Consider the following 21305-nt stretch of genomic DNA (forward strand, 5'->3'; position numbering starts at 1 on the left):
CCTGCCCCGTGGAGGTTTGGGCATAGAATGAGTGAGCTGTGAGGCACAGAGACAAAGCCCAGCAGCCTTTAGAACCCATGTGTCATAGTGTGACAGGGACCTTGAAAAGGGAGTTGGGTCCAATGCACCTGTGACTGGCCAGTTGCTTCCCAGTTGGGCTTAAGGGAAGGCACCTGGGGCTGTGGGGGAGGAAGACAGGAAGGGGCAGGAGAGAGCTTCCTCAGAACACAGACAGAAGGAGCAGAGACTAGCCCCTGAGAGAGAGTTATAGGAAGCCTGGATGAGGGCAGTAACTATGGATGCTGGGGTGAGTTCTGTGGAAAGCCATGGGCAGGACCTGCTAGAGCTGGAGAACCCTGCCAAGTTGTGGGAAAGTTAGTGCAGAGGCCCCTGAGAATGAGGGGAAGAATCAGCTTGGTCAGTGTGTGTTGGGCATAGAGGTTCTGGAGGGAGGTTCCCCCGAGCGAAGTGGGGCACACAGGTGAGGAGCCCTGGGGCAGTGGAACCCTGAGGGGGGCCCTCTCACAGGAGACATGACTTGGGGCTACAGGAGAAGGCTGAGCCCCAAGTCTTCAAGGGAAGAGCAAGGCTTCATGGCTTCAAGGCTCATGGGAGAGCAGCAGGTCTGGGAACTCTCAGGTGGAGGAGCAAGAGGCCCTGGGGCAAGGGAATGGAACTGGGACTGAGTGGTTAATGTCTCGGGTGGGCGATCTGGGAACAGAGACCTTTGTATGGGATTGAAAAGCTGGTGCATTGTGAGTGGATTTTACTTTGGGGTTTTGTTTTACCATGAAGGATCCACAGACTGTTGCCCTATCTATGACTAAAAGAGTTTGCATTTGCCACAGAGGGAGAGAATATTCCTTTGTGTGGGTGACACTCTGGGGAAACTGAGGCAGGCACAGTGGGGGCAACCCAGTGATGCCATATGTATTTAGGACCCTCATCTGAGCAGTGTTTTGCTTCTGTGAAATGAACAGGATGAAATGAGGGGTCAGGTAGAGCATAGCCACAAATGGAGTCTCTGGCTGGGATAAGAGAGCTGGAATTTTTCATTGTGCAGGGGTTCAGATGGGCAGTGATTTGGAGTCTAATGCCTGGATCTGAACCAGCACCCTTGCATTGCAGGTAGTCCTTGGGGGCTGTTTACACCTGCTTCAAGGTCCTTTCATGGTCCTGGAGTAGCAGATAGGGGTTTCTTAGAGCAATTAAATGTCTGGCCCTAGAATTTATGAGCCCAGCTAAATGTACCATCTCTGGGCCCAATAGTGCTGAGCACCCAAACTCCTGTGACTTCAGTGGATCCACATCTGTTTATGCAAGTAGAGAAACTGGCCCTACTATGTGACCATTACAGCATGTGACATTTCTCCAACTAAGCTCAATCAAACCCCAACTCAGCCTCTAGAGATTTGTGCCTAGCCAGAAAGAGCAAAATGTTTTCCCCCACCTTTGTCTGAAGACTCCTGGACCAAAAAGGGTTTGAGCGAAACTCAGCCACTTCCCATTTTGTGGTAAACTTAAACCTGCTGTGTCTTTTTGGGTTTCACAATAAACAGCCCTGAGCTAGTAGGATAATAAACTGAACCCCCGCCTTTCATTAAACCTAAGCATCTTGTAGAAGCACTAATGCATATCAAGATGTTACTTAGAATAACAGATGGGGCTGCAGTAAGATCAAAGGAAATGACTTCATGAGGCAGGGTTATGGTAAATTCATAACCACGAGAAGAGGGACTGAGTCACTGGAACCTCGAGGCAGGAACAATTCCCTGCAAGCCCTGTTCCTTAAAACAAATGTATGGACTGAAGTCTGTTTAATTCTAACACTCCTAAAACAATGTACCCCAATCCGCCCGCATTTCTGGAAGCAGAGGCTGGATTCTGGTATTATGCAACATATCATGTACCCACGTTCCACCAGTGCCCTCACCAGCTTTGGCCTCGTTTCAGATTTCATTTTAAAATAAAAGTTTTTAGTCATAATGGTTGTAAAGAAAATTGCTGAACTGTCAGGACAATCTTGCTGGGAGGTGCCAGCTACAAGAGAGAGTGGGAGTCGGGAGCACACTGCTGTATTGGATTATTTTTGAATGCTTGGTGTTAGGCACCTGAAACTCCTAAAATCAGCTTAAAAATCATGAGACTAAAGAAAAGCCCAATACATTTTTATATATATTTGGATTATTAGATGCCTATTGAGTTTTCAGCATTTAGGGTACCCTCAGGTCATATTTTCAAGCTTTTCTCCATGACCATCAGGGATAGAAACTTACTTTAAAAAAAAAAAAAGCTGAGAGTTTCATATAGTCACTTGACTCCAGGAATTGGAGCTTTAAGAAAGCCATCAAAATTCATGAAGCTCATGATAAAATCATGAGAGTCGGCAACAATTAAGTTGTCATTGTAAGCTCAGTTGGCCATTCAATATACATAGGAGTTTAAAGAACAGGTCAGCACTATGTATGGCAGGCTATCAAGGAATGAAATCTCTCTTGTTTGGGCCACATTTGGAGGTGGTGTGGGCTGCCAAAAGTATGACAGGCCCCCCCCCCCGCCCTGGACCTGTGAGACCATTTGAACTACAGTTCCCAGAATGCTCCTGTTCTAAGGAACCCCAGGAATTCCAGACTGGATCAAATATGTAGTTCATCTAGTCCAGTGTCCTCTCCAACAATGGCTGATGCCAAATGCTTCAGAGCAGAATAGATAAAAATCAATGATTTAAATTTTTTTTTTAAAAATGGATTTTTTTGATAAAATGCTTTTTGAGGAAAAAAACCTATCTAAAGATAGTTTTAATTAAGATAGATATCTCATCATGGAATAGGGATTATAAATTCTAATTCTATAGTATGAGAGAATATATTCATGTAATATTTAAGAAAAGTTTGTAAATGAGTTCCAATAGTTCATGGATTAGGGACCCAATTTTATGGGGTTCCAGGGGCTTCTGTATAGATTATTTAGGTTAATCTTTCTGTCTAACCAATGGGACTCAGTGCTCAGTCTAGAAGATACCATCAGAGATGCTTAGTTTTGCAGTTCTCAAACTGTGGATTTGTGTCTCCAGAGATAACATGCTTGTTAACAGCAAAAATGTTTAAAAATAAATAAATAATATATAGAGATGAGAAATAACAGACCTCAACCCTATTGTCCCTTTGCAAATTTGTGTACACAGAAACAATCTCTTACCTCTCTCTAAAAGTGAAAAGTTTCAAAAAGTTCAATGAATAGAACATTGTTGGGGGCGGAATAGATCTGGACAAGGAGAAGAAGTCTGGAGATAAATGTGAGAAGGAAGGGACAGGCAGTAAAAACAAAAGTGAAACTGTTTGAGCAGCATATTCCAGAAGTCTTGAGGTCTTTGAGTGTAGCCTTCATTGATTTGAGATCTACCATACCATTCTCTCAATAGAAGGGAAAACCTATCATGGCAGCAGGCCGTAAAAGTTTGGGAATAAGAACCTGTGACGGAGTAGGGAGTGGGGCAGATTGACCTGGGAATGTTGTGTGGGAATTTTATTGGGACTGTCTGCATTTGTGATGGGATACCAGGGTGTGAACTCACTTGAGGGATGATACCTGAGCATGTAACCTGAGCCCAGGAGGGGATTGGAGCCAGGTGACACCTTTTGCCCAGGAAACTGGACAAAGGCTGGCGGAGGAGCTGGGGGGAGGTGGGGGGAGACTGCTGGAGGGGGTTTTTCAGTCTGGAGCTGGCTGGGAAAATGGAGGGAGCCCCAAAGCTGGGGTCTAAGCTCCCTGCCCCCCACCCTTGGGACTTGATTGTGGGGTCCTGGTTGTACCTATAAGCTCTGTTTGGGACTGTGTTCCTGTCGTCCAATAAACCTTACGTTTAACTGGCTGGCTGAGCGTCACGGTGAATCACAGAAATTGGGGGTGCAGGGCCCTGACTCCCCCGACACTCCATGACAGAACCATTCAAGAAATATGTTTGCTGATGTTTTAAAGAAAGTCACACCAGTGAACTGGTGGAAGTCACTTAAGCACTTGGATTCAGAGACCGTTGAAGTGATAATCTCACTTTTAACAGCAATAGCTTTCTTCTGCCGGTGTAGAAAGAATATTTTCTTCCTTTGGACTAATTCATGCCATATCGAGAAATCATTTGGGAACTGGAAAAGCAGGAAAGCTTGTTTTTCTTTTCCAGATTATAAACAAACAGGAAAATGAAGGTGAAGATGACGGAGTTAGCTGCAGAAGCCAATATTTTAAGTTTCTCGTATTTCCTGGCTGTCATCGTTGATTTAATTTTTGTTTTTTTTAAAAAAATATTTCATTTAAGTATTTTAGTTAAAAACAATTTAAACAAAAACAAACCTGATTTAAAAAAACTTGAATGTTAAACTAAATTCAAAAATTCATATTCTTGTTTTGTAAAAATATTATGTTTGCTGTTGAAGAAAAAAATCCAGAATACATAATGTCATTGTTTTAGTTAAATAAAACAATTTAAATGTCTGTCTGGTGATGTTCTCCTCCTAATACAGCATAGCAAGAAAATCCTCCAAATATTAATGATTAACCTGCTGAATTGGGGATAGTTCACCTTCCAGTTACTTCATAAATATGTGGTGGGAAGAACATCTCAACTGCCCAACACTGTGGCCTTTTCAAAAAAAAGGGGGAACTAAAAAAAAATGGGGTTAGTTAGAGAAAAAAAAAAAAACAGTAGTGAAGTAAAAGAAATCCCTTGCAAGTTTTTTTTTTTTTTTTTACCATAATAATAGAGGCCCAAATTGTAAACCCCAATTAAAAAAAAAAAAAAAAAAAAAAAGAGCCAAAAGCCACCTTAAACCATGTAAAAGAAAAAAGAAGCAAAGGAGAAAAAAAAAAAAAAGAAGTCAAAAAAAAGTGAAATCAAAAAATCAAAGCACAAACACCTGCCAACTAAGTGCAAAAGTGTAATAAGAGAAAAGCCAAAGAGAAAGAAAAGAGCGGCTAAAAAAAAAAAAAAAAGGTAAAAAAATTTTATTTTTTTTTAAAGCAGGAAGCAAGCCTAAACCACCAGGGCCAGGGCCGGGCCTGAAAAAAAAGAAAAACAAAAGGAAAAAAAAAAAATAAAGTCATAAAAGGAAAAAAAAATTGCTTTCTTTTCTTCATTTCTTGGCTTCCTGAGAGATTCCCAAGAGCATGCTGGCTTTTTTAGGTTGAAGCTCTGAGGAACTGTCTTGACAAATCTGAGAACTGTCAGGAGGTTTGTTTTTTAATTGAGGAACTCAACATTAACAACCACAACCACAAAGACACTCAAACCCCCAGTTAGAGAGAAGAACTCAAATGTGAAGAACTGAACTATTAACCAAGGTTTGTAACTGGTCTGTAACCTGTGTAACCTGCCCAACTGAAAAAAGCTAATGTAATGAATGCCAAAAATTAAAATATTTAAAAAGGGCTCTAGGGGACATTACAGAGGCGGTACGTCTAACGTGCAAATTAAAAAAGTTGTATTAAAAAAAAAAATAAAAAAAAATAACATAGAAAAAAAAAAAACAAAAACTAATAGAAACATCAAAAGTCAATCTGGTTTCTCTAAAGGGAAATCGTGGTCTACTAATCTCTCAGAGTTCTTTAAAGAGGTCAACAAACAGATCCACAAGGGGATCCGTAGAAGAGAGTAGAGATCATTTGACAAAACCCTCAGACAAGGTCCCAAGCTGTCTTGGGGCTGTAAGCTGTCATGGATAAAAGGGAAGGGAGAATTCATGGATGGAGAAAGGAAAGGAAGGGAGGGACAAAGGAAATGGATTGGGAATTAAATGTAAGGTGTAATGGTAGGTTCTCCCAATGGTCAGTCCTATCACCAATTCAATTTAATTATTTCATTTATGGATAAAATTCAAATGACAGTGAAAAGAAAGGAAGAGAGGGAACTAAGTTAGCAGATGAAGATTGAAAGAGACAAAGAAGAGAAGAAGAAGAAGAAGAAAAACAAAAAAAAAAAAGTGAAAAAAAAAAATAAAAAAAAAAATGAAAAATAAAAAAAATAAAATTAAAAAAAATAAAAAAAAAAATAATAAAAAAAACAACACAAAAATACAAAAAACATGGTGGGGCTAATATATGGTTCTCTCAGGATGAAAGATCTAGATCTTCTAGTCTTCAAAAAGCAAACAGTGTGTTAGGAAGATGTTAAAGCAAAGAGAAAAGCGAAAAAAAGCAAACAGGATGTTAGGAATATATAAAAAAGATATAGAATAAGAGATAGAATATATTATTGCCCCCTTTATACATCTCGAATAAATAGTCTCGTGTACTCTCTAAGGTAGTGTAAAGATAGAAAAAAAAAAAAGAAAAAGAAAAGAAAGAGAAAGAAAAGAGCAAAAGAAAAGGGAGAGGGTTTAGAGAGGAGGAGAGGGGAGGAAAGAGAAGAGAGGAGAAGAGAGGAGAGGAAGGTTTGAGAAGAGGGAGGAAATGAGAGGATGAGGTGATATATAAAAAAGTGGATAGTTGAGAAGAAATAAAGGAAAATAAGTATACTACTTATTTAGGTCAATAAATATAAATAGGCAAAAAATAAATTAAAAAAATAGGCAGCAGGTTTAAAAACAAACAAGTTCCAGTTCTTTTGAACAACTTCTTACTGAGGAGGTTGTGGCTGGGAGGATAAATAAAGGGGCTAGGAGGCTGTAAATAAAAAAACCTGGAATGGAAATGGTGGGAAGTCCATAAGATGGCTGGGTATAGGTGGGGTAAGATGGGGATGTGGAGCCTCTCGAGAGATGGAGAGATCAGAGAGAGGATGAGATTGGAGTCAGATGGCCACACTGGCTGGTCACAGAGGCACCTGTGGCTGGCCACTGGCTGTCGTAGACTGCTGGTTGGGATGGACCTTGGGTTTGCTGGACTGACCTTTTCTTTCTTCTAAATATCTGCTTCAATTACCTTTGGTAAATGAAATAACCAAACAATCATTCATTTTCTGATATAGCTGTAAAACTAATCTGAAAAGTTTTCAAAATAAATCACTTAAAAATGTATAGTGTACCTTCTAAAAATGAAACCTTTATCTATTCTGAGTTGTGAAGAATATGTATTAAGGTTATAACAACCAACAAGAATGCACTTTTATGTAGAAATCCATGATTAAATCTAGTCTTCCTGACTAGTGATTTAAATCATGATTTAAATCAAATCCACCCTGCTTCAGAGGATGGTGCAAGAAACTCTGCAGTAGGTGGTTGGGTGATAATCTGTCCCCCACGGAGATCTCTTCCTGATCCCTAATAGTTAGTTAGAGATTGTCTTAAGTCCTGAAGCAGGAAGTTTTATATCCCTTCCAATACTCTAGTTCTTATAATTAATTCTGATGTTTGCATAGACTTTTTATATGTATAAATGTCCAATCCCTCTTTGAATCTTGCCGTTTAAGGGATTTTTAAAAATAACTTATGGTTCTAGTTCCTGAATAACTTATTACAGCAAATATAATCATAATATGTGCTCACTGGGCCAATTTTGCTAATGTAGGTACTCCAACAGCTGGAGATGGGACACTAGATGGGGAGGACTCTGAGTTACTAGAGATAATTTTTTCCCAGGTGTCTGGTTGGTGGATCTTGTTGGCAGAAGTCCACCTCCCTCCTCCCTCTCAGTTCCCAGATGCAGTTCACTGGAAAATAACAGTCCAGAGTCCAGTCTGCAGGCAATTCGATGGGTTTATTGGGGCTAAGCAAGCAAGCATACTCTGAAGCCCTTCACACCAGTTGGGCTATCTCTATACGCCAATAGTTTTTTCCTCTTCCTCTCCCCCAACTACAGTTCTATATGCTGAAAGAACCCCCTTCTTCTCCTAACTCCTAGCTTTGCACGCCAACAGAGCTCCCTCTCCCGCCCCCACCTTCTTAGCAAAATTAATTACATTTGTAGTGCCCCTCCCTTGGTACCACCCCTTCCAATATATGGTTGAGTCTAGGGGTGTTGAGACTACCTCTTTTGTATCTGATGGGAGGGTGTCATAAATATAAAGGGAAGGATAACAACCTTTATGTACACAGTAATATAAAATACCTCTTGGCCAAAGGTGCAGAATCACTTACCTGTAAGGGGTTAATCAGTTCAATTAACCTAGTTGGCATCTAATCAGAAGGACCAAATGGGGAAAGAAGATACTTTCAAATGTGGGGGGAAGGCTTTGTTTGTTCTCTTGTGTGTGTGTTTGCTCTTGAGACAGAGAGAGGGACCAGGGCAGAAAAAAAAATCTCCTAAAAAGATCCTGAAATGATACATCTAAAATCACAAAAATTGTAAGTAATAGCAAGGAAATGCATTAGATTATCTTTTGGTTTAGCTTGTGAATTTTCCCTATACTAAAGGGTAATTTTATTCCTGTTTTGTAATTGGGAAGCAGAATCAGAAGGGAATCCTCTGGGTTTTAAATCTTTTTATTTACTCTGTAAAGTTATCGTCCATACTGAGTTTGCAGGTGTGATTCTTTTACTTTTTTTAAATAAAATTATTTTTTTTAAAACCTGATTGATTTTCAGTGTCCTAAAAACCAGGGATTTGGTATGTGCTCACTTTGTTAATCTATTGGTTGGTATATTATTCTCAAGCCTCCCCAGGAAAGGGAGTGAAGGGGCTTGGGGGGATATTTTGGGGGATATGGGACTCCAAATGGCCCCTCTCTAAATGTTTGTTTAAATCACTTGATGATGGCAGCAATACCATCCAAGGACAAGGAAAGGAATTTGTGCCTTGTGAAAGTTTTTAACCTAAGCTGGTGGAATATAAGATTAGGGTGTCTTCTATGCAGGTCCCCACATCTGTACCCCAGAGTTCCGAATGGGGAGGGAACCCTGATAGAGGGGTAAGAAGCAGGGTTTTTTCTGGCTACGGTCACTTTCTTGCAGACTTTGTGTCTCCTCCTTATACCCTCCCGCTGCTCGATTAGCCTCTTATCATCTCTTGTTATTGAAAGGCAAGGCTACCCGCTTGGGGTGGGGGTGCAGCCTTGTGCTTTCACTTACATTCTCTTGCTTGCTTATTCAGCCTGTTTAAACTAAAAGCAAGGCCAGAAGCAAGATTATTCTTGTTTAGTCTCTACCCTATTTATTTCACATTCTCCGTACAGGTCTCACCTACATGCCCAGGGTCTAACAGGTTGCTGTATTTGGGGTCAGGAAGGAATTTTCCCCCGGGTCAAATTGGGAGAGACCATGGTGGGTTTTTGCTTCCTCTGCAGCATGGGGTCCAGGTCATTTGCTGGTTTGAACCAAAGTAAATGGTGGATTCTCTGTAAATTGAAGTCTTTAAACCAAGATTTGGTCACCACAAAGCTGCATTTTTTTTGGTGAATTTACTATTCGACCAAAACATTTCTCCCAGTTCTAGTGCAGCCACACTGAAGTTGATGGTCCCAAAGGGCCAAATTCTGTGTTCAATTACACCAGTGTAAATCCCTAGTAACCTGTTGGCTTCAGGATTTGGCTCATAGGCCAAGTACATTGGTGCATTCTTACACCTGGGCTGAATTTGGCCTGGTATGTTTAAAGTGCCCCAAAATTATTGAGCTTGATAGAGTTGACTTACATAGTTGGGAAAAATAAGTCCATCCACTACAGGAATCAGTGGATGAATGTCTATGACCAGGATTATGCAGGAGGCCAGGTTCATTGGTTCCAAGGTCCAAAGGACCATTATGATTATCTAGTCTAACCTCCTGTATAACACAGGTCAGAGACCTGCCTCAAAATAATTCCTAGAGCAGATCTCTTAGAAAAAACATCCAACCTTGATTTTAAAAGGGTCAGCGATGCAGAATCCACAATGACATTTGATAAATTACTCCAAGGATTAATTACTCTCACTGTTAAAATTTACACCTTATTTCCAGTCTGAATTTGTCTAGCTTAAATTTCTAGCCATTGAATTGTGTTAGACCAGGGATCGGCAACCTTTGGCATGTGGCTTACCAGGGTAAGCACCCTGGCAGGCCAGGACGATTTGTTTACCTGCCATGTCCACAGGTTCAGACAATCACAGCTCCCACTGGCCGCGGTTCACTGCTCCAGGCTAATCAGGGCTGCAGGAAGCGGTGCGGGCCGAGGGATGTGCTGGCTGCCGCTTCCCACCGCCCCCATTGGCCTGGAGCAGCGAACTGTGGCCAGTAGCAGCTGCGATTGCCTGAACCTGTGGACGTGGCAGGTAAACAAATCGTCCTGGCCCACCAGGGTGCTTACCCTGCCGGGCCACGTGCCAAAGGCTGACAATCCCTGTGTTAGACCTTTCTCTGCTAGACTGAAGAGCCCATTATTAAATATCTGTATCCCAGATAGATACTTGTAGACTGTGGTCCAGTCACCCTTTCACCTTTTCTTTGTCAAACTAAAAAGATTGAGCTCTTTGAGTCTATCACTATGAGGCAGGTTTTTTTGATCCTTTAATTGTTCTCGTGGCTCTTCTCTGAACCCTCTGCATTTTATCAACATCCTTCCTTCTTTAATTGTGGGCTCCAGAACTGGACACAGGATTCCAGCAGTGGTTGTACCAATGCCAAATAGAGAGGTAAAATAACCTCTCTAGTCCTACTCTAGATTCCCCTGTTTATGCATTCCAGGATTACATTAGCTTTTTTGGCCACAGCATCACATTGAGTGCTCCTGTTCAGCTGATTATCCACCACAGTCCCCAAGTCTTTTTCAGAGTCACTGATTCCCAGGATAGAGTCCCCGAGCCTGTAAGTGTGGCCTGCATTCTTTGTTCCTAGATGTATACATCTACATTTAGCTGTGTTAAAATGCACATTGTTTGCTCGCATCTAGTTTACTTAGTGATCCCACTCTCTCTGAAGCAGTGACCTGTCCTTGTCGTTGTTTATTGCTCTCCCAATTTTTGTCTCATCTGCAAACTTTATCAGTGATGATTTTGTTTTCTTCCAAGTAGAGCTATCGAGTGATTTAAAAAAAATTAATTGTGCGTTAAAAACATTAATTGCGTGATTAATCGTGCTGTTAAACAATAATAGAATACCATGTAAATATTTTTGATGTTTTCTACATTTTCAAATATATTGATTTCAATTACAACACAGGATACAAAGGGTACAGTGCTCACTTTTTATTTATTTTTTTACAAACATTTCCAATGTAAAAATGATAAAATAAATAGTATTTTTTTTCAATTCTCCCATTACAAGTACTGTAGTGTAACCTTTATATCATGAAAGTTGAACTTACAAATGAAGAATTGTGTAAAAAAATAATGACTTTGTTTTTTAATGCAATGTAAAACTGTAGAGCCTACAAGTCCACTCAGTCCTACTTCTTGTTCAGCCAATCACTCAGACAAACAAGTTTGTTCACATTTGTGGGAGATAATGCTGCCCACTTCTTTTTTACAATGTCATCTGAAAGTCAGAACAGGTATTCACATGGCACTGTTGTAGCCGGCATCGCAAGATATTTATGTGCCAGATATGCAGCATTATCTCCCATAAATGTAAACAAACTTGTTTGTCTTAGCGATTGGCTGACCAAGAACTAGGACTGAGTGGGCTTGTATATGCTAAAGTTTTATATTGTTTTGGTTTTGAGTGCAGTTATGTAACAAAAAAAAATCTGCATTTGTAAGTTGTACTTTCATGATAAAGAGAATGCACTACAGTACTTGTATGAGGTAAATTGAAAAATACTATTTCTTTTATCATTTTTACAATGCAAGTATTTTTAATAAAAATAATATAAAATGAGCACTGTACACTTTGTATTCTATGTTGTAATTGAAATCAAAATAATTGAAAATGTAGAAGAACATTCAAAATATTTAATAAATTTCAATTGGTATTCTATTGTTTAACAGTGTGATTAAAGCTGCGATTAATTCTGATTAAATAGTGATTACATTTTTGTAGTTAATTGCGTTAGTTAACTGCGATTAATCAACAGCCCTACTTCCAAGCCATTGATAAAAATGTATCTTCTGATTTTAAAATCTATTAATGTAATGGTAGTTCTAATCCTAGTACTTTTTAGCATCGGCAATGCTGTTTGGACTATACTACCTAGAATCTGCAACAAGAAGTAATAATTATTAACATTATCATTTATAACCTATATAGAATCATAGATGTGCTTGGCACTTAACAATATAGATAAAGATTGAGTCTCTGTCCCGAAGACCTTGCAATCTAAGCTGGTCATCCTGCAAAATCATAAGCTCATAAGTAGTCCCAATGGCTTCAATGGACTGCTCATGTGCATTAAGTTAAGCAGATGCATACATTTTTGTACAATTGGACCTTTGTGCAGATGAGACAACAGTGAGAAAGTGAATTAAGAGGAAGGAAGCATGTGGGCGAAGACCGTGTGATTATGAGTATATGCGCTTATCTAGAAGGGAATATGACATGCTTACAACTGTGACTACGCATCAAGATGATGAATTTTTCTAAAAATAAGTGATATTTTGGGTTTGTCGCTGTGCTCAGTGGATTTTTAGCTGTGCAGCCACGCTTAGTGTGTTTCCTTACAAAAATTAAACCCCATGGAGTGTGGTGTATTGTACATATCTTTCTTGTTATAGAATTCCAAGCACCCTGCATGTTACAGAGAAATGCCAACACTTCTTTGGATGCTGAATCCTGAGGTTTTGGCAGCTTCAGGCTTTTAGATTCACCTATCACAGTGCATTTTCCCCCTTGGTGTATCAATGACACCCTCTGCTAGGAATTATTACTGTTGCTGGTTAAGTACCTTAGCAGTAAGTTCTAACTTGGGTGGGCTATTGTTTTGTATCTCACATCAGAACCCTCCTCCACCAATCAGCTTGAGCCCTTGGTTCTGTCATTTGCTTGCCACCTGCACTTAAGGTGTATTTGCTGTAGTGCCCTGGAGGCACACTCTGACCTGTGATTCACTGGTCGATGGACACCTGTATTCTGCTGGCTATTGATTCATTGCTTGTGACATGAACTCGTGCACTGTGTCTAGCTTTTGATGGAGAGGTGCCCACATTAATTTACAGTAATTGGGCTTTTGCAGGCAGTGGCACAGGGAGACCAACTGACTGAATGGGCTACAAAGAGTGGCCCCAATGGAGGAAATTGGCACTGCCATCGTCTGAGCCAGCCCTGTCCTTTGGCTCAGTGGAACACTTCGATCTTTGGGGCTGTCAGTCTGTCTTGTTTCACAGCACTAAATTAAATGTTAAAGCATAAGGCACCAGGCTGGGAATTAGGAACCCTGGGTTCATTTTCTGGCTTTGCCACCACCACCTTGCATGGCTTTTGGCAAGTCACTCTATCTCTCTTTGCCTCAATTTCCCCATCTGTACAATGGGAATAACTACACTTGGTTTCCCCCACCCTTTGTTTGTCTCATCTCTTCAGATCATAAGTTCTTTGGAGCAGGGGTTGTCTCTTAGCAGGTATGTGCAGTGCCTAGAACAAATCAGACCTGATCCTAACCGGGCCCTCTAGGCAACCATATTCTACACTTGAACCACTGTACTCTGCCCTTGAAGAGCAGTACTTTTCCAGGGTATGAATGTTGCTCTGTGGCCTTGTTGATCCTGTCCACCTCTCTCTGTGGACACCAGTGCCCCAAGAGCTTCCATCTTTTGCCCTTGTTGGGTCAGCACTGTTCTTTCCTGGAACCAGCACCCGTTCCAAGGAATGCCATTTCTTCCCCTCAGGGGGAGGTGGGCTTTGCAGGGACCCCACCAAAGCTGTTGATCTGCTGCCCTCTTGGCTGCATTTCCATCCTCCTCCCTTCCGTTCTTGTTTTCTTCTTTGCAGTTACATTAAGATGAATGAACCAGTTGTGAAACCCTGAGGCCCTCCAGGGACAGATTTCAGATGTTTATTCTTCTCTCACCAATGAAAAGAGAAGGAAAGAAAATGATCTGCTGCTGTGTCCAAGTGTATGATTAACCCTGTGGGGCCTGGAATGAGTCTGCATACAGGAAACCCTGCACTATCAGGAGCTCTGACTCCAGACATCAAAGGGTTAGTGTCAGCGCTGAGTACTGGGAAGGTAAAAGAGGCCATTGTACAGCAGAGCCTGGTACCAGGGTTTCTGGATGGATTCAGAGAGCAGGTGTGGATACACTCGATGTGGATGACAGCTCCTTCCCCAGATAGCCCAGCTGGAGGGATGGGGGATAGCTGGATGTACACAGCCCTGCCACCCGGCTCTCCAGATTCTTCACCAGCTGTGAATTCAGAGCTTCTCAGACCAGTGATTGAAAAATAATCTGGTCAATTGACTCCTTTGCTCAGAGTCATAAACTAGGCCAAGGGTTTCTGAGATTTTGACTCTTTCTTGTAAATAGAGCCAGCTCCAGGAACCAGCTAAGGAAGCAGGTGCTTGGGGCGGCCAATACAAAGGGGCGGCACATCCAGGTTTTCAGTGGGAATTTGGCGGCGGGTCGCTCAGTCACTCTCTTCCTCTTTGAGCTGCCACTGAAGTGCTGCTGAAGAGGAAGAGAGGGAGTGACGGACCCGTCGCTGAACTGCCACCAAAGAATGGAGCGGCCCGATTGAGCTGCCGCCTATTGGCTTTATTTTCCCCCCTGCTTGGAGTGGCAGAAAACCTGGAGCCAGCCCTGCCTGTAAAACTGCAGTGCTGCGGGTTTGTGGCTCGCTAAGGCCTTGTCTACAAATGCCTAGTGTAGCCAGTCTGGTGAGATCTGCACTGGTGTAAATAGTGCAGACTCCTGTAGACACAGATGCAGCTACATCAGGGGTTGAAATTCCAGTGTAGACAAGGCCTAAAACCTAGAAGGGATGCTGGCATTAGGTTGACCAATTCACTACCCACCCTGGCTATTAAATCCCCAAGCTCAGGCATGTGCTGTAAGTATGTAAAGGATCTCTCAGGGAAGAAGCATAATCCTCCACCATCCTTCCCTGCGGCAGCACAGTACTGTCAGGGGAGGATTTCGGGGAGCTGGTGTGAGATCGGTCTTCAAAGAAGGAGATAAGGGTGTGGTGGGGTCTGATACGTCAGGAGTTTCATACAACCTCAGCAATTAATGGCCAGTGCTGGTATTGGAGGGCATGGTTCCTTCTCTCAGCAAGCATCAGAGATGGGGAAGCTCCCTGCTAATCACAAGCAACGGGGGAAGGCAACTTACAGCCAGATTTCCTCCCCCTCAACCTGGCTATGAATTTTGATGGGGGCAATATGATCAAATCTAGTCAAAAGCCCAGTACGATGTGCCTTGGGCGGGTAGAGGGTAAGTCACTCATGGTCAGGGTGCTATGTATTCCATGATTCTTCAGCTGCAGCACTGGTCAGTGTCCATGCCTTGCCAGAGAAATGCACTAAAGATTGTAACTTTCATTATAAATAACTAACCCCACCCCAAATGGTTGCAAAGAAAACCTGCCAGAATAAAACTGAGTGTAAGCGGATGCAGTCTTGCCTTAGACAGTCTGACAGTTTTAAACAAGAGAGCTGAGCTGCAGTGTTAACTCTGAAACCCACTGAAGACTACTTAAATAGGTTGCTATTTCACTGCTGACCCTTTTAGCACAGACATCCAGCTAATGTGCTCATCTCACAATCCCACTCTGCCTCTATCATCTTCCATGCAGCCAAAAGCCCCAACTGCCTCCTCCTCAGCTGCCACACCTCCCTCTTCTCCACTGCTGAGGTCTACATGGCAGTATCTACCACACACTGAGAACTGATCTTCAGGGGCTGAGTGAAATTAACGGCATGAAATAACCTGGTGCCCAGACTGGATTATATTCATTGTCATATTTAATGACATAAGGAGCTCCTGTTTTTGTAATTCACCTCCAGCTGTTGTGGAGTTTTCAGTCTGACACCCCAGGTTGTCATAGAAACCAAGAGACTTTTATACTGGATGTAGGCCCAATGCCTGCACAGTATACCAGGCCTTGCCCACGATGGCTGCAAAAAGCACAGTGTTGAGGGGCATTGGCGCGCCATTGAACGCGGAACAGTGCTGACCCTTGGAATGGAGCATATAGGTGTCTGTCTAAATACGTAAAAGCAGCAGAGAGTCCTGTGGCACCTTATAGACTAACAGACGTATTGGAGCACGAGCTTTCGTGGGTGAATACCCACTTCGTCGGACGCATGTAGTGGAAATTTCCAGGGGTGAGTATATATATATGCAAGCATGAAGCAGGCTAGAGATAATGAGGTTAGTTCAATCAGGGAAGATGAGGCCCTCTTCTAGCAGTTGAGGTGTGAAAACCAAGGGAGGAGAAACTGCTTTTTTAGTTGGCTAGCCATTCACAGTCTTTGTTTAATCTTGAGCTGATGGTGTCGAATTTGCAGATGAACTGAAGCTCAGCAGTTTCTCTTTGAAGTCTGGTCCTGAAGTTTTTTTGCTGCAGGATGCCTACCTTTAAATCTGCTATTGTGTGTCCAGGGAGATTGAAGTGTTCTCCTACAGGTTTTTGTATATTGCCATTCCTAATATCTGATTTGTGTCCATTTATCCTTTTCCGTAGGGACTGTCCAGTTTGGCCTATGTACATAGCAGAGGGGCATTGCTGGCATATGATGGCATATATTACATTGGTGGATGTGCAGGTGAATGAATCGGTGATCGTGTGGCTGATCTGGTTAGGTCCTGTGGTGGTGTCGCTGGTGTAGATATGTGGGCAGAGTTGGCATCGAGGTTTGTTGCATGGATTGGTTCCTGAGTTAGTTACTATGGTGCAGTGTGCAGTTACTGGTGAGAATATGCTTCAGGTTGGCAGGTTGTCTGTGGGTGAGGACTGGCCTGCCACCCAAGGCCTGTAAAAGTGAGGGATCATTGTCCAGGATGGGTTGTAGATCCCTGATGATGCATTGGAGGGGTTTTAGCTGGGGACTGTATACGATGGCCAGTGGAGTTCTGTTGGTTTCTTTCTTGGGTTTGTCTTGCAGTAGGAGGCTTCTGGGTACACGTCTGGCTCTGTTGTTCTGTTTCCTTATTTCCTCGTGCGGGTATTGTAGTTTTGAGAATGCTTGGTGAAGATTTTGTAGGTGTTGGTCTCTGTCTGAGGGGTTGGAGCAGATGTGGTTGTACCTCAGTGCTTGGCTGTAGACAATGGATTGTGTGGTGTGCCCGGGATGGAAGCTGGAGGCATGAAGGTAGGCATAGCGGTCGGTAGGTTTTCGGTATAGGGTGGTGTTAACGTGACCATCACTTATTTGCACCATGGTGTCTAGGAAGTGGACCTCCCGTGTAGATTGGTCCAGGCTGAGGTTGATTGTGGGGTGGAAGCTGTTGAAATCGTGGTGGAATTTTTCCAGAGTCTCCTTCCCATGGGTCCAGATGATGAAGAGGTCATCAATGTAGTGTAGGTAGAGAAGGGGCGTGAGTGGACGAGAGCTGAGGAAGCGTTGTTCCAGGTCAGCCATAAAAATGTTGGCATATTGTGGGGCCATGCGGGTGCCCATAGCGGTGCCACTGATCTGGAGGTATATATTGTCATAAAATTTGAAATAGTTGTGTGTGTGAGGATAAAGGCACAGAGCTCAGCAACCAGTTGTGCTGTGGCATCATCACGGATACTGTTCCTGACAGCTTGTATTCCATCTGTGTGTGGGATGTTTGTGTAGAGAGCCTCTACATCCATGGTGGCTAGGGTGGTGTTTTCTGGAAGGTCACCAATGCATAGTAGTTTTCTCAGGAAATCAGTGGTGTCACAGAGATAGCTGGGAGTGATGGTGGCATAGGGTCTGAGTAGAGAGTCCACATATCCAGACAGTCCTTCAGTGAGAGTGCCAATGCCCGAGATGATGGGGCGTCCAGGATTTCCTGGTTTGTGGATCTTGGGTAGTAGATAGAATAACCCTGGTCGGGGCTCTAAGGGTATGTTGATTTGTTCCGGTGTTAGTGTAGGGAGTGTCCTGAGTAGATGGTGCAGTTTCTTAGTGTATTCCTCAGTGGGATCTGAGGGAAGTGGCCTGTAGAATTTGGTATTGGAGAGTTGTCTAAATATGGGGTCATGAGACATGAAGTAGGGAGGTTCCCTAGGGGCCTTTTCTTCAGCCTGAGTCTGGCCGCCCTCGTGAGTGTTAGGATATACTAAGGCTGAAGTGTGCATGGTAAGGGGAACTGAAAGTGGCCCTCAATGCTGTGCTGTGGCCTTGACTGGCTTTAAGCCCTGTAGCTCTTGCTGCTTTGGTGCCCTCTGAAGGTCAGATCCTGTTCCTGTACAGCTCACTGTCAATGATCCCCTTGACTTCAGTGGCACAGGATCACATTAACGAGGTCAGGGATCTACATGGGGAGAGCTACATGGGGGAACCTCTCCACATGGTCCTTCACTTGGTAGATCTATGTCATGAAATTAATCATTGCAAATGGCACAGAGAACTGGGAGGGAGGTAATTGTAACTTACTCTGGTTTTATTTCCCTGTGTAGCTGAGTGGGGCCCAATGAGGGAGATATAATATGAGTAGTGGAACTGAAGAGTGAAGATCAGGGTGAGGAACGACCCGTGTGAGACCTGAAAATCTCAATAACTAAAACCGAGCTTTCATGGTTTCTGAACTTTGCCTCCTTGCTGCTTCTCTTGTTCCCAATGAAACCACCGCTGCTCCGTTGGCTGATAAGGAAAAGCTCCCTGACACAAGCCATGTACTTCAGACACAGGGCTGGAGCTTCAGTCATAGGGAAATGCTTCTGTAGAAGCTTTCATGTCAGACTGAGCTCATGTCATTCCCTGCTATAAAGAGCTGAATAACAGGATGAGGGGAAGGGGGAGAACTTAAAAAGTGAAGGGCTTAATTCTCCCCTTACACTACTGTATAATTCTGTCAACTTTGGTGGAGTTTTTTCTGATTTACTCCTGTGTAAATGAGGCCAGAACCAGGCCCAAAGTTTTCATGGACATGGCCATTTCCTGTGATAGTCTCCTCAGGATAAGGCCTGGCTTACATTTTTTTAATGTAGAAGTGACCTTGGAGAGGTCTTAATGCAGATCCTTCCAGAGCAAACTTGATGTCTCCTCAGTGCCCCAAGCCCTCTGCTCAGCTGGGGAGCCTGAGAACAGTGTGAGGAACTGGCTGTGGAAGAGCTGGTGATCTGAACTCTGATTCCCCGAGTGCCAGTGCATTGTGTCTCTAGAGGCAACTAAATATTGGTCTATAAGTACTTGCACATAATATATCTGATACTACAGGGCACTTTAATCTGGCAGGCAAAGGTATAACAAGATCCAATGTCTGGAAGTTCAAGTTAGAAAAATTGAAGTGGAAATAAGGTGTAACTTTTGAACAGTGAAAATAATTAACCATCACAACAGCTCACCAAGGGATGTGGGGCATTTTCCTTCACTTGGCATCGTTAAATCAAGACTGGATGTTTTTCTTAAAGATAAGCACTAGTTTAACCACACGTGATTGGGCTTCAGGCAGGTGCTGCTGGTGAATTTCTGTGGTCTGTTATGAAAAATATTGGATTATGGCCTTAGAAGCAATGAATCTATGAACCATCTTGGTCTGTTTCTACAGTAAGTTTGTTATGTCACCAAAAACTTAGAAACCCCCCAATTGGTTCTTTTAGCTTAAAGACGGGTTAAAAAAACCCAGATTTTGTCTCCAACTCTTGCTTATTCTTTCCAAGTGGCTGAGCTGGTTTTTGTTACTTTTATCCCACTTTGGACAACCCTTAGTGTAGACTAGGGGCTCTCAAACTTCACTGCACTGCGACCCCCTTCTGACAACAAAAATTACTACACAACCCCAGGAGTGGGGACCGAAGCCTGAGCCTGCCCAAGGTGGGGAGGATCAAAGCCGAAGCCCAAGGCTCACTGGCCCAGGTGGGGAAGCCAAAGCCCAAGGGCTTCAGCCCCAGGCCCCTGCCACCCAGGGTGGAAGCCCTTGGGCTTTGGCCTGGGTGGTGGGCTCAGACTTTGGCCCTGGGCCCCAGCAAGTTTAATGCCAGCCCTGGCAACCCCACTATGGGGTCCTGACCCATAGTTTGAGAACTGCTGGTGTAGACCTTGGTACAATATTCCCCTTCCCCTGCCTGGCAGAAAAGTGCATTCCCCTCCCTGCCACAGCATCTCCCTCCCTTCTTGAGTTTGCATTTGCCTGGGATACTGCTCCATCCCCTTCCTCCCCCTCCGCCCTCCTCCCCCCCATGCTGTGTTCTCATTCCCTGAGGCTCCAGCACTTCCCAGCTCTAATGACTCTCTATGTTTTATAGAGACAAGGTGGGACTAGCATGGCTACAACACTGCATACAACATCTGTGTGTTTTACTCCTCTCAGGTTACCTTCAAAAGGTGCTGAAGAACCACACAGCCCACGCCTGTGATGGGGAGCAACTGGGAGTCATTTGTCCCCACAAGACCTCCATTAGCATCCTATCTGCATTTTATGGGCGTCGAGTGCCCAGCCTGAACCTCTGCCCGAGCACTGGCAATATCTCTGGTGAGAGCACCATGTGTGTGTCTGCCACAGCCCACCAGGTAAAAGCAAAAACATCCTTGAAATTCACAAGTAACAACATTCGAAGGGACTGCAGGAAACCAGGGCAGTACCATGCATGGAGGTGTTCAGGGTGACATGGGATACTTTTGGGTTCAGGCAAGGGAGATTAGATTGTCTGATTGGGGGCCCCCAAAGTGCCCCCACATCTGCCAACTGGCCCTCAAACATTGTAGCCTCAGGTCTCATCTCAAAAAATGGTGGGTGGTTTGGGACCTTGTAGTGAACTCCCACCCCTTACCTATACATGCAGAAGGAATCCAGGATGCTATTTTATCAGTGAAGTGATGAAAGGTACTGATGCAATGGGACCTTCTGTGATGGATTGGGTGGGATTCACCTCCTGGAACTGCATTTGAGGATATAAACCTAGAAAGAGGTGTTACTGATTCATTTTAACCAAGATGAATTTTGGAATAGGCATACAAAAATTAATTGTGAGAAATTTGTCCATGTTAGGGCTTAACCCAGAGATGAAGGATGGTCCAGTTGCTGTGTAACCCCAAAAAATTGAGATTTTGGGATGCCGCTATAATACTCTACCCCCATTAAACTGTCCTTCCTGAGATATAAGTTTCCAGGATTGTTAAGGAAACGCTAAAGGACACGGATATAACCTTCAGATAAAGAAATTGGCAAAGACAGTATTGTTTTCCAAAACAAAGTAACTAATAATCCCTAATACACTGTATCCTAAAAATTCTAAACAAAACACAAAATCCCCAAGACACAAGTCCCTTGTTGCAAGTTTAAAGAGCATTTAAACCACAATAGTATATAGTTTATGATTCTAAGCAAAGTGGCTAGTTTGTAACAAATCACTGATAGTAGTTCTTTAAATCAGTGATTCTCAACCTTTCTAGACTACT

General features: G+C 43.1%; 1 protein-coding gene across 1 annotated transcript in view; it reads left to right on the top strand.

The window, feature by feature from the left end:
* The window catches only part of LOC120371926 (protein eva-1 homolog C-like), a 45882-nt gene that overhangs the window by 675 nt on the left and 23902 nt on the right, over positions 1-21305 (top strand). The window contains exon 2 of the mRNA XM_039488403.1: positions 20218-20417. Coding sequence (XP_039344337.1) covers positions 20218-20417 — 200 coding nt within the window. The remainder of the gene's footprint in view (positions 1-20217; positions 20418-21305) is intronic.

The sequence above is a fragment of the Mauremys reevesii genome, linkage group 9, assembly GCF_016161935.1.
Source record: "Mauremys reevesii isolate NIE-2019 linkage group 9, ASM1616193v1, whole genome shotgun sequence".
Lineage (NCBI taxonomy): Eukaryota > Metazoa > Chordata > Testudines > Geoemydidae > Mauremys > Mauremys reevesii.